This window comes from Mauremys mutica, chromosome 1 (genome assembly GCF_020497125.1).
Source record: "Mauremys mutica isolate MM-2020 ecotype Southern chromosome 1, ASM2049712v1, whole genome shotgun sequence".
NCBI classification, from domain to species: Eukaryota; Metazoa; Chordata; order Testudines; family Geoemydidae; genus Mauremys; species Mauremys mutica.
The window spans coordinates 202,689,846-202,717,521 of record NC_059072.1 but is presented as its reverse complement, the minus strand read 5'-3'; the positions used below and the strand labels follow the sequence as shown (position 1 = coordinate 202,717,521).

At 41.7% G+C, this 27,676-nt stretch overlaps 1 protein-coding gene across 1 annotated transcript; it reads left to right on the top strand.

The window, feature by feature from the left end:
- Nucleotides 1–26,469, top strand: VPS26C (VPS26 endosomal protein sorting factor C). The gene is made up of 8 exons (XM_045002460.1): nucleotides 1–221; nucleotides 11,585–11,728; nucleotides 13,443–13,592; nucleotides 18,521–18,601; nucleotides 21,767–21,841; nucleotides 22,796–22,946; nucleotides 23,281–23,433; nucleotides 24,924–26,469. Exons 1-8 carry the CDS (start codon nucleotides 165–167, stop codon nucleotides 25,004–25,006), a joined length of 894 nt encoding a protein of 297 aa, XP_044858395.1. The 5' UTR covers nucleotides 1–164; the 3' UTR covers nucleotides 25,007–26,469.
- Nucleotides 26,470–27,676: the final 1,207 nt, after the last annotated feature.

Genomic DNA, 27,676 nt, shown 5'->3' with positions numbered 1-27,676 from the left:
CATGTTGTATAACGATGTGATTATAGAGGTCTACAAATGGCGTCGGGGGGGGGGCCGCTGGTGACCCGGATGTACATGTCGCCTCGCAGGGCGGGAGGACGCAAGACGGGAGACCCCGCCCGGGGCACGTAGCCGGTCCCGTGGTCGGGCTGGGACGCGGAGCGATGGGGACCGCTCTGGACATCAAGATCAAACGGGCCAACAAGGTCTATCTCTGCGGGGTGAGTGCGGGGCCCCCCCCGCGTGCGCGCGCGCGCGGCGGCTCCTGAGGGGGCCGGTGTCAGCCTCGGTAACGGAGGCCCGAGGAGGCAGGTGACCTGCCCCGCGGGGGGGGGGTCGCAGCCGCAGCCAGCGCTCCGCGGGGCTCCGGGGCCTCCAGCCTCTGCTCGAGCCCGGGGCCGGAATCAGGGCTCCTCACCCGGCCCCGCTGGGTCGGGGCCACCGGGGTCCCCCCTGCCCCCGGCTGGATTGAAGCCCGCGCTGAGCCCGCCCAGCTCCTCTCTCCCGGGCGGCCTGAGGGGCCGGGTTCCCGGGCCTGGGGCGCCTCGGCCAGCGCCGCCTGCCTGGCCCTCGCCGGTACAGTTGTGACTAGCACTGCACCCCCGTGGCTGCTCCGTGCGTCCCACGGGCTGTCGGGCAAGTTGGGGATGACTGAGCACCTGCCTTCTGGTGGGGTTTTTCCTCAAGGGAAAGGGGATGGTTTTGCTCTCTTCTGATTTCTTAAATAACAGACTTCCATCCGTCTAGCCTACCCCAGTGTTTAGCTGTTGCAAAATGAGTAGGTGGCTATGTGGAAACCCTGCATTATGCTGATCTTTGCAGAAAGATACCGCAATTGAAACCTTGCAATTTACATGGCACATTACGCCACTCAGACCCCAGATTTATACATTCAGTCGACCCCCTCCCAGAGTCCCCTCAGACTCGCTGACCTACTGTCAATCAATCAGTGTTTATTTTGACAATAAATTATATTTATTTTTATGCAATCCCCAAACTTAATTTTTTTTATATACCAAGGACTTTTGAATTGGAAATAAATAACAGCTTTGTTGAAGGTTTTCACAGAGAGCATGGAAATTAGATTTGGCTTTTGTTATTGGGGTAGTGCATCTCCTTTTTTGTGCAGGAACACTGGTGACTAATTTGGGGTGAGGGTTCTCCACTCCAGCAGCCATTGACCGCACTTGCCTCAGTCTCTGCAGCTACATTCAACAAAAACAATTAAGCATGCTTACTTGATGTTTCATTGCTGATCACTTTTAGCTGAAGCAGTCAGTACTTGCATTTAAATCAAAACCAGAATTAAGAGAGACCACTCCAGTGGAGGAGACATTTCTCACCTTTCAGAATGATTGTTGCAGGCTGTCTGCAGACCCACAAATAAGTCACTCTTGTTTACACTTAGTTAATGTTTTCAAGGTTAGTCTAGAATTATACCTGTTCAAACAGAAGCTTAGGGTATTTCTACACTACGAAATTAGGTCGAATTTATAGAAGTTGTTTTTTTAGAAATCGTTTTTATACAGTTGATTGTGTGTGTCCCCACACAAAATGCTCTAAGTGCATTAAGTCGTCGGACTGCATCCACAGTACCGAGGCTAGCGTCGACATCCGGAGCGTTGCACTGTGGGTAGCTATCCCATAGTTCCGGCAGTCTCTGCCGCCCATTGGAATTCTGTGTTGAGATCCCAATGCCTGATGGGGCAAAAACAGTGTCGCGGGTGGTTCTGGGTACATGTCATCAGGCCCCTCCCCCTTCCTCCGTGAAAGCAACTGCGGACAATCGTTTTGTGCCTTTTTTCCTGGGTTACCTGTGCAGGCGCCATACCATGGCAAGCATGGAGCCCGCTCAGCTCACTGTCACCGTATGTCTCCTGGGTGCTGGCAGACATGGGACTGCATTGCTACACAGCAGCAGCTCATTGCCTTTTGGCAGCAGACGTTGCATTACGATTGGTAGCCATCGTCATCGTACTCCTGGGTGCGCTTTTAGCCGACCTCAGTGAGGTCGGTCAGGGGCGCCTGGGCAGACATGGGAGTGACTCAGCCAGGTCATTCCCATCTTCTGGCGAGCACCCAGGAGATGACAATGTTTAGCAATCATAATGCACTGTCTGCTGCTAACCTAAGATGTAAAAGATAGATGGAGTGGATCAAAACAAGAAATAGACCCAATTTGTTTTGATTTCACGGAGGGAGGGGGGAGTAAATGAATACAATGGCCTGCTAAACCCAGGGTTTTGAGTTCAATCCTTGAGGGGGCCATTCTGTGTGACAGTTGTTTGTGTTTCTCCTTATGCAAAGCCACCCCCTTTGTTGATTTTAATTCCCTGTAAGCCATGTCGTCAGTCGCCCCTCCCTCCGTCAGAGCAATGGCAGAGAATAGTCTTGCACCTTTTTTCAGTGCAGATGCCATAACACTGGGAACATGGAGCCCGCTCAGATCACCTCAGCAATTATGAGCACTGTAAACGCCACACGCATTAACCTGCAGTATATGCAGAACCAGAACCTGCCAAAGCGAAACCAGGCGAGGAGGCGACAGCAGCGTGATGACGAGTGGTGAGGACATAGGCATGGACATAGACTTCTCACAAAGTACGGACCCTGGCAATGTGCACATCATGGTATTAATGGGGTTCATGCCGTGGAAGGCCGATTCTGGGCCCGGGAAACAAGCACAGACTGGTGGGACTGCATAGTGTTGCGGGTCTGGGACGATTCCCAGTGTCTGGGAAACTTTTGCATACGTAAGGGCACTTTCATGGAACTTTGTGACTTGCTTTCCCCTGCCCTGAAGCGCCAGAATACCAAGATGAGAGCAGCCCTCACAGTTGAGAAGCGAGTGGCGATAGCCTTGTGGAAGCTTGCAACGCCAGAAAACTACCGGTCAGTTGGACATCAGTTTGGAGTGGGCAAATCTACTGTGGGGGCTTCTGTGATCCAAGTAGCCAATGCAATCAAAGAGCTGCTGATATCAAGGGTAGTGACTCTGGGAAATGTGCAGGCATAGTGGATGGCTTTGCTGCAATGGGATTCCCTAATTGTGGTGGGGCGATAGACGGAACCCATATCCCTATCTTGGCACCGGAGCACCAAGCCAGCGAATCCAGAAACCGAAAGGGGTACTTTTCAATGGTGCTACAAGCACTGGTGGATCACAAGGGACGTTTCACCAACATCAACGTGGGATGGCCGGGAAAGGTACATGACGCTTGCATCTTCAGGAACTCTGGTCTGTTTCAAAAGCTGCAGGAAGGGACTTTCTTCCCAGGCCAGAAAATAACTGTTGGGGATGTTGAAATGCCTATAGTTATCCTTGGGGACCCAGCCTACCCCTTAAAGCCATGGTTCATGAAGGTGTACACAGGCAGCCTGGACAGTAATCAGGAGTTGTTCAACTATAGGCTGAGCAAGTGCAGAATGGTGGTAGAATGTGCATGTGGACGTTTAAAAGCGCACTGGCACGGTTTACTGACTTGGATAGACCTCAGCAAAACCAGTATTCCCATTGTTATTACTGCTTGCTATGCTCTCCACAATATCTGTGAGAGTAAGGGGGAGACATTTATGGCGGGGTGGGAGGTTGAGGCAAATTGCCTGGCTGCTGATTACACACAGCCAGACACCAGGGTGGTTAGAATACAGGAGGGTGCAGTGTGCATCAGAGAAGCTTTGAAAATCAGTTTCATGACTGGCCAAGCTACAGTGTGAAAGTTCTGTTTGTTTCTCCTTGATGACCCCCACCCCCCTTGGTTCACTCTACTTCCCTGTAAGCTAGCCACCCTCCTCTCCCCCCTTCGATCACCGCTTTCAGAGGCAATACAGTCATTGTTGCTTCACATTCATGCATTCTTTATTAATTCATCACACAAATAGGGGGATAACTGCCAAGATAGCTCGGGAGGGGTGGGGGAGGAGGGAAGGACAGGGCCACACTGCACTTTAAAACTTAAAATCTTTAAAACTTATTGAATGCCAGCCTTCTGTTCCTTGGGCAATCCTCTGGGATGGAGTGGCTGGGTGGTCGGAGGCCCCCCCACTGCATTCTTGGGCATCTGGGTGAGGAGGCAATGGAACTTGGGGAGGGGGGCTGTTGGTTACACGGAGGTTGTAGCGGCGGTTTGTGCTCCTGCTGCCTTTCCTGCAGCTCAAACATACTCTGGAGCTTATGAGTTTGATGCTCCAGCAGCCTGAGCATTGACTGCTGCCTTCTGTCAGCAAGCTGACGCCACCTACTCTCTTCAGCCCGCCACCTCTCCTCACGTTCATATTGTGCTTTCCTGCACTCGGACGCTGTCTGCCTCCACGAATTCTGCTGTGCTCTGTCAGTCTGGGAGGACAGCATGAGCTCAGAGAACATTTCATCCTGAGTGCGTTTTTTTTCGCCTTCTAATCTTTGCTAGCCTCTGGGAAGGAGAAACATATGCAGCTGGTGGAAGAAAAAAAACAGAGAGTGGTAGTTAAAAAGACACATTTTATAGAACAATGGGTACACTCTTACAGGGTAAACCTTGCTGTTAACATTGCATAGCACATGTGCTTTCATTACAAGGTCACATTTTGATGGCTTCACCCCTCCCCACACTGCGTGGCTAACAGCGGGGAACATTTCTGTTCAGCCACAGGCAAACAGACCAGCAGGAACGGGCACCTCTGAATGTCCACTTAATAAAACCACCCTATTTCAACCAGGTGACCATGAATGATATCACTCTCCTGAGGATAACACAGAGAGATAAAGAACGGATGTTTTTTGAATGCCAGCAAACACCGGGACCATACGCTGCAATGCTTTGTTCTGCAATGATTCCCGACTACGTGCTGCTGGCCTGGCGTGATAAAGTGTCCTACTATGGAGGATGGAATAAGGCTGCCCTCCCCAGAAACCTTTTGCAAAGGCTTTGGGAATACATCCAGGAGAGCTTTATGGAGATGTCCCTGGAGGATTCCAGCTCCATTCCCAGACACGTTAACAGACTTTTCCAGTAGCTGTACTGGTCGCGAATGCCAGGGCAAATTAATCATTAAACATGCTTGCTTTTTAACCATATGTAATATTTACAAAGGTACACTCACCAGAGGTCCCTTCTCCGCCTGGTGGGTCCGGGAGGCAGCCTTGGGTGGATTCGGGGGTTACTGGCTCCAGGTCCAGGGTGAGAAACATATCCTGGCTGTTGGGGAAACTGGTTTCTCCACTTCCTTGCTGTGAGCTATCTTCAACCTCCTCCTTATCATTTTCCTCATCTCCAAAACTTGCTTCCATGTTGCGTCCCACTCCATCGACAGAGTCAAAGCACAGGGTTGGGGTAGTGGTGGCTGCACCCCCTAGAATGGCATGCAGCTCATCATAGAAGCGGCATGTTCGGGGCTCTGATCCGGAGCAGCCGTTTGCCTCTCTGGTTTTTTTGGTAGGCTTGCCTGAGCTCCTTAATTTTCACGCGGTACTGCCGTGAGTCCCTGTTATAGCCTCTGTCCTTCATGCCCTTTGAGACTTTTTCAAATGTTTTGGCATTTCGTTTACTGGAATGGAGTTCAGCTAGCACAGATTCGTCTCCCCATACAGCGATCAGATCCCGTACCTCCCGTTCGGTCCATGCTGGAGTTCTTTTGCGATTCTGGGACTCCATGGTCACCTCTGCTGATGAGCTCTGCATGGTCACCTGTGGTGATCAGCGCGTGCAACGCTGGCCAAACAGGCAATGAAATTCAAAAGTTCGCGGGCCTTTTCCTGTCTACCTGGCCAATGCATTTGAGTTGAGAGCGCTGTCCAGAGAGGGCACAATGGAGCGCTCTGGGATAGCTCCCGGAGGCCAATACTGTCAAATTGCGTCCACACTACTCCAAATTCGACCCGGCAAGGCTGATTTCAGTGCTAATTCCCTTGTTAGAGGTGAGTAAAGAAATCAATTTAAAGAGCCCTTTAAGCTGAAAAAAAGGGCTTCGTCATGTGGACAGGTCCAGGGTTAAATCGAGGTAACTCTGCTAAATTCGACCTAAAATCGTAGTGTAGACCACGCCTCAGATTCTATAGCACAATGTTGTGGCTCTGTACATAGCCTCATAATCCCATTAATACATGGGATCCTGTCCATGCATAACTTTTTTTCTAGACATTAATAACTTGGCTATTGAAATATATAACTAATGTATTTCACTTTAGTGGATATTTCTAATCTTGTGACAAGTATCTTTAAATAATTGTGAATAAGAAGTTACAACATATTTGACCTTTGTGATGATTTTATCAGACTTTAGTCCAGGGAATGCTCTTAAAGCTAAGTTATAAATCCCCTGAACAACGTAGTGTGTAATGGAAGTGTACATAAGCCTTTAGGTATAGGGTGCAAACAACAACACTGTAATAATGATTATTTTCTATTTCTCATCCACTGATTGCTCCAGTCATGCTTTTTCTCTCTCATTAAATGGGTTTTATTCACTAACTCAAAGCTGTAATGCTTGTGTCCATCCTTATTCAGCTGCTCTACTTGGCTAACAAATTCCATTTCAGAGTGAACTGTTTGTTCAAAGTAGGGAGATTCCCTCTAGCTTATAAAGAACAAATCGTGTGTGTGTGTGTGTGTGTGTTTATTTTAAATTAAGAGTCTGGCTGTGTTTGTTGTATGTTGCCATTTTAAAGAGATTGTTGAATACATTTCCTTTAAAGTTACCTTTAGTATACTGACTAGACAAGAACTGAATCATCTGAGAACACAATGTTGAAAGAACTATTTAGTTTGCTGAGTGCTGTACTAGAAATACTGTCTGAATCTTTGATCAGGAATTGCTAGCAATAGTCAATAAGTTAAAAATCTGTTTTTAATTAATCATGGGAGTTACTTGCACGGTGTAGGTTATCTGTTCTTTTTTAGAAAGTCACTTGTTACCACACGTTACACTGACATCAGCCAGTGGTAATAATGTCTTTTATCTATAGCACCTTTCATCCCAAAGAATCCCAAAACATGCTTTCACAAACAGTACTTGTATAGGAATCCGTTCACCTACAAATGCCCATGTTGCACCCAAGTGGTGCTGTCTAGTTATGTAACTGCAGGTGGCAATATTACACAATAGTTAAAGTGGGGAAAACAAATTACCAAATCCAATTGAAACTGCATTTGGATTTTAGGTAGATATATTAATGCCTTAATTAACCATTACAGCTTGCTTCATATTTTTGTCACGAATATTATAATTACATCTCTACCCCGATATAACGCTGTCCTCGGGAGCCAAAAAATCTTACCGCGTTATAGGTGAAACAGCATTATATCGAACTTGCTTTGATCCGCTGGAGTGTGCAGCCCCGCCCCCCCGGAGCACTGCTTTACTGCATTATATCCGAATTTGTGTTATATCGGGTCGCGTTATATCGGGGTATGTGTGTGTGTCTATATATATAACTGTTAAAATAACAAGGTTGCAAGGTCAAGCACTTCAAAGTTAGGAAATGACAGTATGAAGGTTCCTTGGACTTCCTGAACTGTGTACCTTTATGCATACCTATTATGATAGGCTTGCTCAGTATTGCATAGGAATTCTGTGGCAGAGCCACCAGTAGAACCCTGTTATTTTGTCTTGAATTCCAGTGTTTTAAATGCAAGCGAACATCTTTTTCTCTTCTTGGAACTCTCTGCCTCAATCACAGTCCATCCTGTGCACTGAAAGAGGTAACGAGCAAAGTTTATATTGGAATAGGGTCATGCTGGAGGTGGAAAGGATTGGTAGAAGAATAGAATGCTTTGACTGTTTTGGATAAGGATGCCTTAAGTTAGAACAGCTCCAGAGATTTATACTGGGGGCATTACTGGATTTCAGAGCTATCTAGAATATGAGAAGCAAAAGGTAGCTAAAGCTACGTCTCCCATCACCACCTTCCTCTGGCTGTGACTTCAGTGCTGTTCCGTCTGAGGTGCAGGACAAAATCTGGCCTTCGGAGTCTGTTCCCAACTCTGCCAAAAGCAACTTTGTCCTACCTCAGGATATGACTACGCCGCAGTAAAAGACCTGTGGCATGGCCGTGACTGGCCTGGGACGGCTGACTTGGGTTTTTGGCGCTCGGGCTGAAGGGCTATAAATTTGTAGTGTAGACATTTGGGCTCTGAGACCCCCAGGAGGAGGAGGGTCTCGGAGCTCAGGATGCAACCTGAACCCAAATGTCTACAATGCAGGTTTGTAGACCCACAGCCCAAGCCCTGTGAACCCAAGTCAAACAAACAAACAAAAAAAAGACTTTTAAAAACTACCTTAATTTTGCAAAATCTGTGTTGGTTTTTCATGGGAACAGCAAAAAGGTAGTTCCAACCTGAGCAGCACCCTGGTAAATATCAAGTTCCTGTGCAAAACTTTGAAAGCATTAGAGCTCCGAAAGGAAACTGTTGGAAAATATTTTTTTTAACGTTGGAAAAACTACTTATTTTTCCCTAACCTCATTATCAAACAAGCTTCAACTGTTTTTGCTGAAAATAGCTGGAAAATGTCAGCCTGAAGCAGAGAACTGGCATGGAGATTCTCAGCCTAAATGGTTAAAATTATAAGTAACTGAAAATAGGGGATTATAGGTGAAAGTGTCAGGTAATCTTAACTATAGACTTTGCCCCTGTTACACTAAGGCATTAGGCATTATAGCATCTAAGTGTGAAAACTTAGGGTTTTTTTTAACACTAATATGTACTATATATAACAGTTTTCCTATAGGCTGTTCAGAAATAATATCTTACTGATCTTTTTTTGATTTGCTGTTTTATTTTGCTAGAGTGGGCTCTTCATTCTGAAGTTGGTTCCAGTGAACCAGTGTTGCTTGACATCCTACTTTCTTTTTGGAAAACCTAAAGTTCATTACTTAAATTTCCTTTTCTTGTATATTACTCTTGTTTCTGGAATCTTTTCATTGTCTTTTTGGCAACACTGGGCATAACCATCAAAGATACCTTTCATGTTGAATTGAAAGGGAGTTACAGGTGCTTAGCACTGCCCTGGCTTTGGTCCAGTGTTGTGACATTCAATTTCTGCTCTCTCATACCTTAAAATTCACCTCAAACAAAGGGAACTCTTAAAATGATTGCAACAATTCCTACTCTGAGTATGTGGTCCTTTTTCATTAGCAGCTACCATGTATCAACTATGCAGTTCAAAAAGGAGGTCACAGCTATATTATTTATTTATATTACTTTAACACCTAGAATCCCCCATTGATGATCATCGTGCTAGACATATAACAAAAGAGAGAGTCCTCTGCCTCAGAAAGCTTACAGTGCAGGTATCAGATAGGCAGATGAAACCAGGGAGTTGAAATATTAAAAATGTTAGTTCCATTCTGGTTTGGGTTCATAGGTATTTCCTAAGTGTCCAGTTTGGTTCTGGTTCAGACACTAACTTAGAATGATGATTCAGTAACTAGTTTAGCCACCATTTGAACCTGTTCAGATACGTTTCTGGAGATTAATGTCACACATGCTTAAGCTTGCATTGTAACTCCTAACAAAAAATACACCGATAAGTATTTCTTTATTTAACAAATATTTTTTCTATATAAAGTTATTTGCATGCACCAGAACTCTGTCCATCATATTTGACTGCTGAGGTGACAAAATGAATTTCAGCACAGAAAGTGCCCTTTCGGTGCTGACTTGCATAGCAGGAACAAGCACTCAGCAAGAAGTGTGAGTAGACAGAGGAGAGGGAGGTATTCCGCAATAATAAAACCCCCAAAGTGCGAGTGTTGGAGAGGAAAAAAATGAAAAGTTCTCTAAGTCTGAATCTAACAGTAGTAGCTCCAATAATGGGGTGTGTTTGGGGAAGTAAGAGTATGGCTAGGGATTTGTATGCTAATATGATTGTCTGCCTGTTGTCCCAAGGTGTTGGGCTGGAATAACAAGCTCTTTAGGGCAGATGGAACAAGAAATCACTTTGCTAATTTATGGGGAAATCTCCTGGCAGGGAAAATACTGAGAAAGGGGGATGGACTAAGGAACAGGCAAGCATCGCTGGCATCCTTAGTCAATAAAGGCCCTATAGACAAAATGAACAATCCAAGGAGCGAGAGGCAGAGAGAATTTTCACTCAGTCTTGTAGTGAGAAATAGTCCCAGAAAATCATGGACCTCTGAGAGCAGATTGTGAACTTCCCTGAGGCTACGGTGGGACCTTTTGGGGGAGCCCTTCAGCAGCCTCGTAATGAGAGTTGCTGGATAAGATGAAATATCTGATGTAGTGTTAGGATGACTGGGTAGAGCCACAGCACTAGCGTGCAATGGAGATCCCATCCAAATGCAAACAGCTGCCGACTAAACCCACCAGCAGCAGCAGCACACAGCTGTTTTCTGAGTGAGGCACTCTGACCTCTGAGTCAAACTAGTCTACTCTGTTAGATCAGTTTTTCTTCACTGCCCAATTATGCCAGCACTTCCTACTGTAGCTGCATTTCTTAATTCCTGCAGGTCCTCTTCTGGCTTCCTGTGCTTCAGCTTCTTGTGTTGCGATCCCTGAATTGCTACTGCAATTCTTTTCTCTAAACCTTTATTACATCAGACTCCCTGACCCAATTTCTGTTTAGTACTGACACTTCACCACTGATAAGGGAAAAGTACTGATGCCCTGGCAGCTACCAGCTGACCATTATGTAACTCTGTTTCTTAACCAGTGTGAAGTACAATCATACAACTGAAACTCACATGCTCATCATTTTCCACTTTGATTACTGTAACCTACTCTTCATCAGGCTCCCAGGACCCACATCAGCCCCCTGGAGTCCATACAAAATACATCTGCTAAAACTTTGCCCACCATTCTGACCAGATCAATACTCTCCTGTCCTTGCATCTTTGAACCCTCCACTGACTTCACCATATTAAGTTCAGACTTCTTGTGATTGTCTTCAATATCCTGCCTAGCTTTGTCAATTTCAATTTAGCCATCCTTTTTTTTTTAAACACACATTGCTACTCCCTCTTCTTCACTTCACTTCACCTCCACTCCACTTGAAACACCAGCTGTGAAGTCCTGTTTGTCCACTTCTTTTACAACAATAATTTCTCCCTGCTACTGTGTATTATTACCTTCCTTGAACAGGTCTGCAGAGGAATCCTCTGTCCTCATTTAAATCCCTTCTGAAGGACCACTTCTTCAACACCCACAAGAAGCTAGCTGACCAAGCCATCTGTTTACACATGTCATTTATTTATAAGTAAATTGCTCATTTATGAGGAGGAAAGATATTGAAGACTAGGAGGGAGGGGCATACAGATACTGTAACACAATTTCTGAGTAAGGGGAAGAAGAGAGGTTTGAATTCTGGAAGCAGATTGGGTGGGAGTGGAGTTGAAAAGCAAACCTAAGTTAAGAGACTTCTGCCTGCCATCACCTTGATCACTTAACTTGTACGTTGTATCCCTTTCCCCTGCCTCCTCTCTTCATCAATATGTCTTTTCAGACTGTATGTTTTGTGAGGCAGCGACTGTCTTCCTTTGCGTTTGGAAATCACCTAACATACTTTGGGTGTCACTGAAGTCTGAATTCTAGCAAGAGAAGAAACTGATAAAATCAATATTTTTTGCTTGTCACTTTTTCCTTGTTAGGAAGTTCTTTCTGGAGTGGTGGTCATAACGAGTAAGGATGCAATCCAACACCAGGGTGTCTCCTTAACGATGGAAGGATCAGTAAATCTGCAGCTCAGTGCCAAAAGTGTTGGTGTGTTTGAAGCTTTCTATAACTCTGTTAAGGTAAGAAATATGTAGATTAGTTTCTTTGGTACAAAAAGTTGTCTGGTGTCTAAACCAAATCTCTCCTTAGTAATTCTACTTCTTTATGATTGTGTATTACTTCAGTGTATGCAGGTGGTTTAATATTTTCCCAATCACTGCCATTATCTAGCATTACACCGTGAGCTTCAGATGCAGAAAAATGTGTTAAGACATACCCAGCCTAAGTAACCACAGAGTTAAAGAAACGTTGTCAAAATATTTACTGCTGTAATGTGCCGTGCTATTTGAATGTAGCTGTAACTGGTGTAAGAAGCACGGTCCTGCAAGGGGAAGATGAGTAAAACTGTTCTAGAACTGAATTCTTATAAAGTGAATGTGAAGGCTCCAAGCAAAGCTGCAACGAGAAGCCTGTTTTTAGTTGTATAAAATCTCTTCCATATGTGAGCCCTAAGCAGCTTGATAAGTTTACTTTTGAGAGGAGGGGAGAAATACTGACTCTGAGGAGAGAGGCTGACGGAAGCTTTCTATGGGTATGTTTACACTTACCGGGACGGTCGACGCGGCGAGTTCGACTGCTCGGAGTTCGAACTATCGCGTCTGATCTAGACGCGATAGTTCGAACCCCGGAAGCGCTAGTTCGAACTCCGGTACTCCACCGCGGCAGGAGGAGTTGCCGGAGTCGACCCTGGAGCCGCAGAGTTCGCTTCCGCGGCGTCTGGACGGTAAGTAAGTCGAACTAGGGTAGTTCGAATTCAGCTACGTTATTCACGTAGCTGAATTCGCGTACCCTAGTTCGACCCCCGAGCTTAGTGTAGACCAGGGCTATGCTGCTTCATGTGTCAGCAGAGATGAGCCAAAACCCCAGGTTTGAATAGTCCCAAACTTAGGGGATATCCATGTTTTCCCCCAACAAAGCATTTTCAAGCAACCAGAATAAGAATTTTAATTCCATTTCAGCTTTAGAAGTTTTTTAACTTCAAATGTAAGTTCCTTGATTTAGACAAATGACCTTCAAACAGTAATTTGGGGGCCATCATCTTATCATTGGCATTGGGTATTGTAGCAATTTTAAAACAAAAATGGTTTGAAAAGAAAAATGAAAAATCACATAGGGGAAAATAAGAGATTTATTTCAATGCTCTATTTGATATTAAACTAATTTCCCTGCTCTGGGAGTGCATGTATTTTTTTTTTTATTTTGCTGTTCCTACTCTGTTGTCTTTTAATTGATGGAGGCATATTTCATGAGAATTTACATGCTTCCCCAGTCAAGTGCCAAACCATAGTTTGCCATTGTTCCAGCATCATTCTGATGCTAAATATATAGCTTGCCTTTGGGAGCCCTTCTTCCCTCCAAGAGCTAACAGCTCAACTGGCATATACACATACAGATACCTGCTGCTGCTGCTAAGGTGCGTGATTTCGATAATGGAACAAGAAATGTGCTGCTTTCAAAAGTATACTAGGTTCTACTCGTTAGCTTCTTAAATGTGCTTAGCCACCAGTCTGACACGCATGCAAAAAAACTGTACAGACTGTCTTGGTAAGAAACATTAAATAAGACCACTTTTTGCCACAGTGTGTGTTTGTAAAGAATTGTTTGTATGGGACACAGACACGTGAATTTTGAGATATTTGGAAAGGCTGATAGGGTTTCATGTGGCTCTGTTATTGGGCCGTTATTATGAAGCAGACTGCTTTATTATAAACTTCTCAATGTTTCTCTTTACAGCCTATTCAAGTTATCAACAGTACCATAGAAATGGTAAAACCAGGAAAACTTCCCAGTGGCAAAACAGAAATTCCTTTTGAGTTTCCATTGCATATGAAGGGCAACAAAGTTCTATATGAGACATATCATGGTGTGTTTGTCAATATTCAGGTGAGACAGTTTTCTGCGTAGGGAAAAGGTTATGAACTTGCGCTGTCTGCAGGAACTACACTCTGAGAAATTTCTCCAATTGCACTATGGGAGGAAACTATCTGGTGGCACCATAACTGTATGTTGTCAATATTTTTGGGTTTTGTCAATTTTGTGCAGTTATTGCAATGCTCATGTATAGGTCCTTAAATTAAAATTCATGTTCTAGCTGTGGGGGATTTTTTTTAAATTTACCGAAATGCTAGTAGGAAAAGATTATATATTGGTTCAAACATTTCCCAAACATCTGTCATCATGGTATTTGGGTGCACTTTACATGGCTTAAATTGAGTCAAAAGTTTCAGGATTCCGTTCAGCTCACAGCTGTTGAGACAGAACAAAAATTGTCCCATTAGCTAGTTCTCCAGGGTTTAGTACCTCAGAGACAGTGGAAGACCTGTGTGAAGAGAAACACTTTTTAGATTTCTTTCCAAACATGGCATAACAGCCCTTTTAAGATCTCAAAACTTTATTAGGATATATACAGGCTTAAAAATTGTACTTGCACTTTAAAAACAAAATATTTGGGATTGTTTTTTCCTGACTAGGAGTTTTGGCTTGTGTTCCTTGCAACAGGGGATATAAGTATCTTCAGATACAGCCTTGGAAATGTAAGAAAGAAGAACAAGCAAAGTTTTGGGTTTTTTGTTTTTGTTTTTGTTTTTTGCTTGAAATAAGTGTGTCTTAAAAACATCTATATTTTGGCGGGGTTTTGAGTGCTGGGTGAGATGCACTGAGGAGCATCTCCTCTGTCCCTAGCCCAGAAGCTAAGTCAGGGCCTTGACTTAAAGTGACCAAGCGCTTGCCTCATACATTTATTTGTTAGTTTGTTTAAAGGCGGAGACAGGTAAATTCTGAATTTAACTGTTTAAAGACTGATGAGAAGCTTATGGCATGGGCTTCTCTGCTTTGGAATGGCTGCCCTATCTTGTAAACTGAGGCAGGAAGAGCTTTCAGTTCCATGCTCAGCCAGCAGCTACACCTGTGGCAGTTTCTCTTGTACATTTATAATATTTTCTAACTCTTATGTGGTAACTTGTAGCTCCCATTTTATGCACTGTCTGTAATGTTATGCCCCAAAAGAAAATGTGCTTACAGTTAAGTATCTTTCAGTGAAACTTTGTTAACATGACAAGCTACACAAGTGTTGCCAAAATATTTTTTAAAAATACCAAAACCGATTGACCCCTCAGATATCTGTTAGAGATAAGTACAAATTCACTCAGGACAGGGCTACACTCTGTATCCTATGCTCATATGTCATCAACATCCATTCCTGATTTGGTGTCAGCTTGCTACATAAGATGATGCAGTCTCTCTCCTTTCTTTCCCAGGGCCGGGCACAGTTTTTCCTAATTCCTTTTTTTGAAGAGATGTCTCTTATGAATCTTGGTAACTTGTAGAAATATCTTTCTGTCCCCTTTTATTTCAGACATTACACCTTATTGAGTAAACCTTACAAGAAGAGGAGGAGGAGAAGGGTGTATGCAGACTCTTACAGGAGGACTTAAAAATCCATCTATAAATTGTAATCTATAATGGCTTTTATAGTATAAGGAGTGGATGAATTACAGTATCTTGAATATGCAACTACATGAATTTGGTTCATGAATAAGGGTTGCACCTCTGCTACCTTTAGTGCCAAATAAAACTATAGTCATGCAGTATCACAGCTGAGCTTTACACATACAAGCCACAAAATTGAAAACTCTGGTCCCTTAGAAGCCAAACCTCTTTGCTTGTGCATATTTCCTATGATTTTATGTAGCAACAGATGGTCTGCCTAAATGTGCATACAGTGTGGTAGGTAGTTACTGTGGGAAGTACTGCTTTGCATTTTTTGATTTTTGTGTTAAATGTTTTTACCATTCTGTTGCATTAATATTAGGTAGGGGGAGTTTCTAACTGAAAAACTTTCCTCTGGCTAATGTGATATAAGGAGATGTTTTGAAAATCTGTTCTTGAACATATATATATTTTTTGTACTAGTGGGAGACTCTCCCCCTCCCGAGAAGTTTTATGTTTATCAGGGTAAACCTCAGAGGAATCCATTAAAACAAATTATCTTCAGAGAGATGCTTTGCACTAGAATACTAGTAAAGAATAACCAAAATCTTCACACCTCCCCCCACCCAGCCATTGCTGTGAGTATATAGTACAAAAGAAACTAAAAACTATTACTTTTTATAACTGAGCTGAGAGACTTGCACAGAACACTCTTGATGAAAGTGTATTTTATCAACCTCTTAAGCTGTCAAAAGTAACTTCAAAAATATTCAGAGTATAATTATAAAATGCCGCATACACAGATATCATGTCCCAGATAAAACAGGTTTAATTCCAACCTATAAAGCACTGATGAGACGACAGCTAGAATACTGCATTCCATAATGGACGCTTTGGTGCATTAAAAGATGGTTATGATTGTAACAAAAACTAGAGACAAAGGAACTGGCTTTGAGGTCAATTTTTAGGTGAAGGGAGAGATACCTTAGGCTCTCAATCCTGCAGCTGGATCCATGTGGGCAGAGTTCCATTGACTCCAAGGAACATCCATACAGGCGTAAGTATCCACCCACATGGACTCACCTGTAGCTTGTGGGCTGTAAGTATCAAGGAAGGGGAGACACTGTTTAGAGTTATCCAAGGAATACAATTTAAGAGTAAAGAGATTTTTAATATCAGGGAATAACTTCCTAACAGTGATGTCTGCTAAAGTATGAAGTAATCTCCTAAAGGAGGGAAGCACAATTGCTTGAATTATTGAATCACTTAAAACTAGACTGGGAAAAAACACTAAAAAATATAGAAAGGGAACAATTCTGCTTTGGCAAGGGAATATTTTAGGAGTGACCAAGTCACATCTCTTTCATCTCTAATTTTTGGCCCAAATCCTGGATTCAGTTAAATTAATGGGCATATTGTCCACTGACTTCAGTGGGGGCAGTATCTGGCCTCCTATTTTAAACTTCTTCAGGCATGGCCCATATTTTCTTGACGGGTGGGAGAAGGTGTTGAGCACTGAGCATGCTTTTGGTACTTAAATTATGTTTCACACCAGACTCTTCTGTTAATCCCAGGTGTCTGAAAGTGGAACCTTCCCAGTTCTTTTTCTGACTCTTTTTACGCACATATTGATAAAAGCTGAAAGGTCATTTGACTCAGCAGACTATTGTATCTCTTTTCCATCATGTTATTACTACTGTTATGATCATGCATATTATTAGGATTTTCCATCATAAGTATAATTGCTGTATCTATTCATTATAAATCCTGTAGATTCATGCAAATAGCTTCTCATTCAGCTGCAGCAGCTGCTTTAAGGTAGTATTCTGTTTTTTTGTAATTTATTTTTCTAACTTTCTGGCAGTAGGATACTAAATCTTTCATTAAGCATTTTAAATTCAAGAGTTACTTACCAGAAAAACCAGACAAGAGACTTTTATGTCATGAGACACCTATTTGTAAAAAGCCTTGGATGGAAATATGATAAGCGCCAGAATAAAACTCATTCTAGTCTGTCTTGTGCACGCACATGCATATTTTAGATATTTCCCCCTTTTGCAGAGCAAACTTAGTGTGATCTTGTACATCAGACTTTTCAACATAGCCAAGCAGTGATCATCCTTCCATCTTCTGCTTGAAATACCCTATCTGAAGAGCCATCACTCCATTTTCAATGCTAACCTTGCCAAAGGTTCATTATATTGAGAAAGCAGACACAAAAGGAGTCTATCCTTTCTCCCAACGATAGAGACCTCTTTTCTCTCTGTACTTTGCAGAGCTGAGGATCTTATTCTCTTAAATTATTTAATTATCCTGTTACTGCTAGTGCTAAAGGAAAATACCTGATATTTTAAAAACCAATTAATGTATTTACAGATTGGCATTATGGATAAGCTATCAGTTTTTCTTCTTAAAAGAGGAGGAAGATTCCTTTTTCTACAGATTATCTAAATCAGTTCTCTCATATTGAACTTCAGGCTCTCGTTTCCCTACATTTACTCTGAGCTTCTTCACAGTAGGTCCCTCTATGCTTCAAAAATAAAACGCATGTGTAATTGTTAGCCATGGCAATCATTGACAATATTACTTAAACTATGTGCCTTTGCATATGGCTAGTTTGTTTCTAAATTTTATATCTTGTTGACAGCCCTTATGGTGAAAGGCTCCCTTTTCTTAATGTTGTTTCCCTTACCTAGTTCTAGCCTTGGCTTTCTTTCTAATGTAACATCTGTTGTCTGCAAAAAACATGCCAAAACAAGTTGAGTTGCTTTCTGTAATCTAGATATTTTGTTTATAATTAGTACTGATTGTCTAGTGAAGTATGATTTTATTGGTGTATATGTTACCTTTGGCCATTCTCCTATCACCTACCCAGTTGGTAGTAGGTGGGAGTAGCTACCATTACTCTGTATTCATTTTTCTTTTAAACAATAGAGTAAACAAAATAGATTGTAAGTTGTGCTGGGTAGGGAACATATTTTTCTATTATGTGATCAGCATTGAGAGCAATCAGGCCTGGTCCTGAGTGAGGTCTCTGAGCATTATTGCTGTACAGATATTCAATGATTACACTTTAAGGTTCAGTTTATAAAGAGCTGATAAATGATTAATAGATGTTATAGGGTGGTTAAATACATGAGTACTACATGATATAGATGGTTATAAGCAACCTGTTGGACTCTACAGCACTCTGTAGCCATTGATTAACAATTTATTAAAGAATATATGTTGCCTACTGACCTTTAATAAACTACTTATAAACGGAATGTTAATATAAATATCCAGTGAGACTTCGTGTTTCTAAAATGATTTCTCTCTAAATCCATGCTGGAGATGGAAGAAAGCTTTGATAAGACTCTTTTATCTCCCAATCTTTCTCACAGTATACCCTTCGGTGTGATATGCGACGTTCTCTACTGGCCAAAGACCTGACTAAGACTTGTGAATTCATTGTCCACTCACCAGTAAGTTGGAATATAGAGATTTTTAACTCTGTCAACTAGCTGATGTTTTCATCTCTGCAGTTATGTTCTGTTAAGCAACGTTTGGTGCCCAGTCTTGTATGGTGTTGTTCACAAGATGTAATGCTGTAACTTGTATGTGTCCTCCTATATTAACAAGGCATAAGACCAAAGGTGGAGGGAAGGTTGGTGTTGTGCTTTTTTATGTTTTGAAGTTAGCAGTATTCAGGCTTCAAGCATTTCTGTTACTTTTTGAATTACTGTGGCACCTAGCAACCGAGATATGAACTAGGACCCTGTGCTATAATTTACGTAACCTTTCCACCTTAACTTCTTTTAAACATGCTCTTTTAACTGACACAAATATGTTTGAGATGATGAGCTTGCTATGTTAAGAAAACCTCCTGTTTTCCCACTCAGTCCTCAGTCCCCCCTTCTCTCTACCTGCTTGTTCCCTTCATGTCCTAGATACATACTGGTCTACTCAATATCTAAATACTATGGTGATGTGTGCTCCCATAAGTATCTTTTGGATGACCTGACCGCGCTCTCTCTCTCTCTCTCTCTCTGTCCACCCCTCATCCCCCTGCTTCCTTCACTCCTAGCTTCCCTCCCCCAGGTGCTAAGCATCCAGAGCTCCCACTGGAGATTGATATCTTTGGGTGCTCAGCATCTGTGAAGGGAAGATATCAAGCCTCTTGTATTCAGATGCCTAAATTATTGATTTAGGTCCCTTACTCTAGGTGTGGAAATAGGACTGCATCTAGTTGGAGACAAGTTTACAGCCTCTTAGAATATGTCCACACTGCAATTAGACACCTGAGGCTGGTTTGTGTCAGCTGATTTAGGCTCAGGGTAAGGTGCTGTTTAATTGTAGTGTAGACGCTTGGGCTGGAGCCCGAACTCTGGGAGATCCCAGAGCCGAGTGTCTATATCTCAGTTAAACAGCCTCTTAGCCCACATCCCGCAAGCTCGAGTCAGCTGACTGTGGCCAGCCGTGGGTTTTTTAAATTGCAATGTAGACATACCTATAGGGACCACATAAATCTGGTGTCCTAAACAAGTCATTCTTATCAGGTTGTTCACAGATAGTGGTGGGCTCAGAAATGACTATAGTAACTAATGCCTTGATTCTGCTATTAGTTCTGAGCAAGTGGACCCTTGCACTGGTGTGGAATTTATTGCAGAATCAAGGCCCACATTTTTAGCTGTATGGCATGAACTGCTTTTGCCTTTCATCATGAACATGTTCAGTAAAATGGGTGCAACTGTGATTTATATTGATGTGTGCAGAGCACATGTATAAGCAATATAATCTGCGCAAACTTAACAAGCAAAATACATTTGCTTCCACCCAAAACTTGCTAGAATACTCATGATGCTGAGCTCCTGTAAGGAGCTCTTTAAGAAGAGCACTAATATACCTAAAGATGTTTTGCCCTCGTCATCAGTGATGAACATTACTACAGTAGAACTTCAATAACATATACAAAAATTGCTCATGTCAGCAAAGATTTAATAGCAAGACACTATAGAGATCTTGTTCCTACATTTGGTAAAATGAAAAATCATACTATGCTACATTAACTAGTACATTATGAAGTGTTATAAATAAGCCACAGTTATCAAAATAATGAGCAGCTTATATATTACGCCATATCCTTGCTTTATTTCTTGTTCAGAGTATAGCACTCATTAGTTCACAAAATTCAGTAATTCACCATGAGTCTCCCAGTCAGTGTGAATTAATGAGGTTCTACTGTACATATAATTCTCACTGTCAGTATACAATATTATTTCCCTTAACCTTCTTTCCTTTGCCAGAATTTGTCAACTGTATTTTCCCATAACTGAGACTACATGTTTGTTTATGGCTGGCAGTTTCCCAGTTTTGCAGTTGTACACAAGAAACTACTATGGACACAAAGTAATGGAGAGTAAAAGTTCAAGTTGGGCCTTCTGATGATGATACAGCACTGCACCAACTCCTAACAGTGCACAGTGGGGACCCTCATCACTGATTGGCACACAAAAAATCCTTACACTTATTTTAAATGGAAGCTTTGCTGAAATGTGAATGGAGCGGAACAAAGATAAGGCACCTCGTTGGGATGAGGGTGAAGAGAGACAGTTAACTGAAGATTAAAATGACAGTTACATTGTCCTTTCTGTGCAAAGTGCCAGACTGCCATTTCACCAGCAGTTCAGGGCCTTTTAAGTCACTTTAAACTTACTTTCTATTGTAAAAGCTAAACTAGGAGGTTTTGAAATATTCCAAATATAGATTTGGTGGGGTTTTTTAAAAAAAAAAAAATAACATAGGTCCTCAGCTGGCAAAATCAGTGGAACAACACTGAATTACACCAGCTGAGTATCTGACCCAGTAAGTTGAGAGCAGCACTGGGCCATAACCTGCATCTGAAAGAGCTCTCGCTGGGTGGTGGTAGGGAGTTCAAATATTGCAGGGAGGGCACCTCAGATAGAGAGGGTTAGAAAAACAATCAATATACTCAAGATAATAGAGGAAGTGCATCTATAATTTCCCCTACTATTTTCTCAAACCTGCTTACTAGGAAGGCTGAGTGCTACTAGAGTGCTACATTGCATCAGACCTCAGAAAACTTAAAAAAAAAAAAAAAAAAAAAAAAGACAACACTGATATGTAAAATCAAGAGCCCTACTTCAACAGCATGGCTAGGTGTGCATTAGTAGGCTGTTGGTTTAGAGCACTTAATCTTGTGACTCGCCACATAACATGCTCAGGGCAGGCACCAGTAGCCTAGTAATGCACATCCTGTCATGCATTATTGCAGTAATGGCAAGGATAGTTCTGGATATCCAGGAATTAGAATGTCAAAATGTGGTTATTTTGTAACATCTGGTTACTTGTCTTTGGTCCATGTCATGATCATGTCCTGTTTTCTTGCAACATTTAATAGACTTTACATGAAATGGGTCAATTTCTTATTAAAAGAATTACACCTAGTTCTCTAAAGACTATATTTCAAAGTTAGACATTGTAAAATGATTAGGTCAGCTTCTAAACCAGTCTTGCAAGTAATGGGATATGGACGGGAATTCTTTTCATGATTTGATGTGTGTACATTATCATGTAAACTCTGTATACTGAGTATCCAATATCAATACTGCCTTTTCATTACATAATAGCCTCAGAAAGGGAAGGTGATGCCAAGCCCAGTGGACTTCACAATTACACCTGAAACCTTACAGAATGTTAAGGAGGTAAACATTTTGTTTTTAAAAAATGCCTTAAGTGGTGTTGAGTGACTCTCTTGTCTCTAGTGTGAACTGGTGTGAGGAGTGAGATACGTGACTACTATTAGATTCTGCTCCACAGCTAGTCATAGTTCTTCCTTTCCTCTTGTCAGTTTTGATTCCTGACATGCTAAGCAACAGTTTAATGGACAGCAGTGCCACTTGTTCTTTTGTGTTGATGCTGTGTTGTTAACAGAGTTTTCTTCAGTAATGGTTACAAGTTTTTTGTTTTTTTTTTAATATTTCCCCTACTGGGAACCAACCAAGTCATTGGAATATGGCAGCCAAGAGCTCCCATTGACTTCAGATGAAGCTGTGAGTGCTCAGCACTTCTGTAAATCAGACACCAGCATCTCAAGCTGGGAACCAGAAAATGAGGAACACACAATCAATCACTTTTGGCTCAAATGACTTGCCCAGTATCACGTAGCTATATGGTGATAGAGGCGGGGATAGTAATCAGTTCTCAGGGCAGCATTCAACTGCCTTAACACTGAGACCCTCCTTTCTCTCCCTGCAATCCCCTGCCTCATTCACTAAAAACTTTCCAATTGCCACAAAAAATAAAGCAGGGGTGCTACAGGCAACAGCCTCCTTCACTCAAGATCCTGATTCATCCACAGTCCATCCTGTGCAGGGACCTAGTGGGGGAAAAAAAAGTTACCATGTAATTAGAGACTATATCACAATGCATGCGCTCAAGGATGCTCCATTAACATTGCACAAGGAAGCTTGATCCTGGCATTTTCTAACTTTTGAGGGGCCTGACTTTGCAACCTTAATGTTCTTTTAATGTAGGGTTTTTATGTACTTCAGTAATTCTTATGCTGCTTCTTTCCACGAAGGGTGGTTTTGCCTACTTAGCATTCTCTGTGCTCTTTATGATTAGCAATGTGACTTTTTTTCCCACCCTACATTTAGAGAGCCTCGCTCCCAAAATTTTTCATCAAAGGTCATCTCAACTCAACTAACTGCATCATTACACAACCGCTAACTGGGGAGTTGGTGGTGGAGAATGCCGAAGCTGCAGTCAAAAGTATTGAGCTACAGTTAGTACGTGTGGAAACTTGTGGTAGGTTGTTTCATGTAAATTTAAAATCTGAATATACCACACTGGTTATCTGAATATTTATATTCTAAATAGACATAGCATACTTGTCTAAAGCAGTAGAAATCATTTGCAAAAGTTACTTTTTGTATATAGAAAGTATCAATTTATAGAGTGTTCAGATGTAATTTTTAAACAGTCATAAAGTCAAAGCTCTAATGGGTAAAAGGGAGGTGTTTTTTTTGTTGTTTTTTGGTTTTTTTTGCTAATGCCTCCAGCCTTTGAATTATGTTTGATAACTTTCTAGTAGAATTAGTGCTACTTTTTTTTCCTTCACTCTAATACTTGTTTTCTCCAGGTTGTGCTGAAGGTTATGCTAGAGATGCTACAGAGATTCAGAATATTCAGATTGCTGATGGAGATGTCTGCAGAAGCTTGTCTATTCCAATATACATGGTATTCCCCAGGCTGTTTACCTGCCCTACATTGGAAACTACAAATTTCAAAGTTGGTAAGGACCCAGATATTTTTGAAATATTGGTACCTTCAGAATCCATGTGAAACAAGCTGCTAGTTTCAGTTCGGTTTCTAGTGGGCAAGAGGCCACAATACAAACTACCACCACTGGCACTAATGAGCAGCTTTGCAAGGGAGGCCAAGAATACTTTCTTATCAACAGAGGTGATTCCATACCAGGGTTGAAGTATATTACCAGAGCAATGTGGGGAAATCATCACTACCATTCTTTGAACAGTACCTGTTGTGGATAAAGAAGACTCGGGCTCCAGGTCTGTCAATCCACTAGTTTTAGGGAATACTAAATATACCAAGCAATTTGTCTCATAAAAAACCTCTATACCATTCCTTTAGCTATAACCATCTCCATTCAAACTAAGTTCTCTGTCTAGCATATTCTGTCTTCTTACTCTTAGTGATTTTGTAAGTGGTCTAAATGAGAACTAAACTAGTTCTGACCAGGAAAATTCTCAGAGAGAAGCAGTTTTAATGGCAAAAATCTGTTTCTGGTAGGGATTAAATATGCTGAACACCCACAACTCTCAAGAGCAGCAGGAAATTTGGAGGGTAAAATGCTGAAAAGTGATGCTTTCCTTCCATTATCCCTTTCTGCCATCACTGGCACACCCGCCATTCTCCCAGTCACTCAGGCCTGGAAGTTGGGGGTTGTCTGTGACTCCATCTATTGACTCACAACTAGGCCATATCCAAATCTGTCGACTTCTTCCATAGTGTTGCCGAGATTGTTTCTTCATCAATGCACACCACAAAAACTCTTGTCTTCTAGGCCCTTTTCTCCCCTCCTGAATATTACAATTTCCTCCCTCCTTCCTGACAACCTCATCAAACTTTCCACTTAAGGACATTCAAAATGTTTCTGCTAAAATCATCTTCATAATCCATAGTTCTAAGTAAGTTTCATTCTTTTGAATCTATCCCCTATATTGCTGCTGCTTTTCCACTACATAAAGCTTTTTGTGCTTGCGTTTAGGACCCTCCACAACTTAGCTCCTTCCTACTTTTTGTATCTTAGTATCATCCCCAATTACATCTCCTCTGCTTCACCAACTTTGATCATCCATTTATGTGCTCTTTTATATGTGCAATGCCCTCCTATGGATTTGTTTGGAGAACCACTACCCTAAACTCCTTCAAATTACTCCTCAAGATCTACTTCTTACTATAATGCTAACAGTAAATTACTAGCTAATAATGGCTAGACAGGTGGCTACCACTAATGCAGTTAGTCAAATATTTTATGGAGCTACATATATGTTGACACACAGGCTGGAGAAATTGCTCATTTTTTTAGTGCCCTGTTGTTTTCTACTGTGTTGAATCATCTAGCAACAGATAATCCTAGAACACTAAAAACAGCTGGAAAGATTTATCTAAGGTGAAAGCAGCTGAGAGCAGGAGCCACAGAATTATCATTGTTTCTACTGTACAATTTGAGTTAATACCAAAGCTCTCTTTTTCCCCTAGAGTTTGAAGTTAACGTTGTTGTCCTCCTGCATGATGATCACCTCATCACAGAAAATTTCCCACTGAAGCTCTGCAGAGTGTGAATATCCACAGGAGAATTGCTAATGGAGGAACAAGGAAATTCTTCAGCTACCAAATGGAAATTCAGTTCATATCTTCAAGCTTATTTTAATTGAAGGACTAAAACATTTGCTCATCCCACTATTGACTTCTGTGTTGGAAGGGAGTGCAGTTCTCTGTAACTCTTACCAAACACTTTGTCTGTCTTCTGATATTATTAATGAATGTGCTTTTCTGCTGACATTCCTGCAAGGTAGCTCTTTGAATTCAACAGCCATGCCTTCCTTTCTCTCTCCTTTTTTTTTTTCTTTTTTCTTCTTAACCCTTAAGGGATGTTTTTTGCACATTCCTCTGATGCACAACACACAGTAAGTTTCTATGATTAATTCATAATTTAACACTTGTGCCAACTCTTTAAATGTTTCCTTTATAAGGATCCTTGTATCTAAACAGCTAACAGGCCCTGCTATGTATTGGTCCTTGAAGGAGAGACTGTGAGATTAGATGTTTCCTAAGCCACCTCATCATATGGATGCTGAGAGACCTAATGTTCAGGAAATGTTTTGAGACATTTGAATGGTGCTACAGAATTGCAACACAGTGTTACTGGAGCAGCATCACACAAAGAATATGAAATGAAAGGAAACTAGGTATGTTTCAGTTAGATTGGGAAGTGAATCCATTAATCAGGGAACAACCTCAGAGCTAAAGCTTTTTATTGTAACACAGTTGATACGACTATCACGTTCTAGTTAGCTTGGTCAGTTACTTGCATAAGTTCTACTGCTTTGAAAGGACCAAACTGTCAGAAGAGGTTCTAACTTGAAGTTGTGCCAGACCTCCTGCTCTTGATTAGCCAGTCCGCGTTAATTTCTTTTCCACCTACTACTGAGTTCTTAACCTACAATCTAGTTGTGGTGTGAAAATGTGAGTCCTTGCCTTTGTTGCCACAAGAGCAAAGTATCAGATGAAAGCTGCTGTCAGTATGCTTGGCTGCTACATTGTAGACTAGCTCTTTCCTGTGCCTGTCTTTAGTGCAAGGTAGAATACTTTACTGAAGACTGCATAAACATATGTATGTTTTGACCGCCCCAGTTAACCTTTTGCCTGCAATATGGTATTATATGGGTAATTATCTGAGCCAGTTATTAGCTGCTTCTCTTTCATTGGACGGTTTAGTTGACATTTGCTGAATATGTCAAGATGTAACTATGTTAGGGGGCATGGGGAAGGGGAAATGCGCCAGGCAGAAATGAATTATTATTATTTTATTTTTTTTTTACTATTTGCTGATAAAAGCCTTCCATTGCTGCCTTTTTTTTTTTTTTTTTTAGTTAGCACATCTTTATTGGGTAGACATGCTTAAACTGCCACAGCAGGAACTAAACCAGGAGACTGTCTTGTTTTGGGGAGGTGGTGTAGGGTGGAAGAATTGTGTTTTTGATAATGTAAGAAAAATGTATGTATAAAGGCAAAGTGTGCTTTTTCTGAATGTACTTTTGCAAATGAAACCATCCGGGGAGGGGCAAGGAGGAAGAGGCACTGCAAAACAAAATGAGCAGGTGCCTAAAACATTAATTCAATCTTGAAGTGAAGACACTTGACAAAACATCTGATTCTAGCTTTACCCCTCCCTTCATCCAACAGAAAAATACAAAATTTTCCAGCTGGCTATTCAGGCCTCTGGTCTGGCTAATGGCAAAATCCTTATTCAGCAATTTTCATATTTTAAGGAATAAAAACTTGAAGTTCTAAAAATCTAGTTTAACAATTTGCAGTATCAGTACAACATGTTGGCATTAAGTAATTACAAAATCCTCTCCTCAGCCACTGCAAAAACAGTGTTTGCAAGTGATCTGGAAATATTATCACAGGATCATTTGGTGGGGAAATGAAGTCTGTGACTTTCAAACTGGCAGGATGATACTAGACTGTCAGCTATTGGCCAGTACCAAAATGGCCATGTGAATTTACAGATTTTTAGGGATCTTTTGTAAGCATGTAATGAACATCTAATGGAAAGAATGTATAAATAACACTGCTATGAATCCTGCATTTAGTTTAGAGAGTACTGGCATTGTATCCTTGCATTGTCACAGCAGGAATAGTTGACTGACACCCTCCAGCACAGGACTACGCCAACCTGGATCATCCTACTGAAGTGCTTGTTCACATGTGACACCTATTGGAGTGTGTGAGACAAACTATTTAGATTATTCTGGATCTGCTGGAGAGGAGAGCATGTTAAAGCTCCCAGCTAATCTTGCTACATGGATGATACCCTTTCAGCTAGTAATATCAATATAATGGAAGGAACATAATTTATTTTCCTTAGGGAAGAGAGAGCACATGAGTCCTCCCCTTCCATTTACTAAGCCATTTAGCTGAAAAGATGCAGGGTGAGGGGGGGAAAGATTGCCCTCCAAAAACTAAGCTATGATGAGCAGGAAGTCATGTATATGTCCTTGTGCTTCACTGTGCATCTGTTTCTTTATTGTTCAGGTATGAAAGACTCTAGCTTGGTTCTTTGAACACAGTGGTCCAGTTATTTTGTACTGTTTACAGTGTAAACAATAGATTTTTGCCCTCATGTTGAGAGTGGGGAGATGGTAATTAGTGGGCCCCAGAACCTTAAATTACCAGGGTTTTTTTTTTAAGGCATTGTTTTTCTGCTCTGCAGAATTAGGGATTGG

Coding starts and splice junctions, on each gene's coding strand:
- VPS26C (XM_045002460.1), top strand. CDS start 165: ATGGGGACCGCTCTGGACATCAAGATCAAACGGGCCAACAAGGTCTAT. Junction 21,842..22,795: donor CCTTACAGAATGTTAAGGAG/GTAAACATTTTG, acceptor CCCTACATTTAG/AGAGCCTCGCTCCCAAAATT. Junction 23,434..24,923: donor AACTACAAATTTCAAAGTTG/GTAAGGACCCAG, acceptor TTTTTCCCCTAG/AGTTTGAAGTTAACGTTGTT.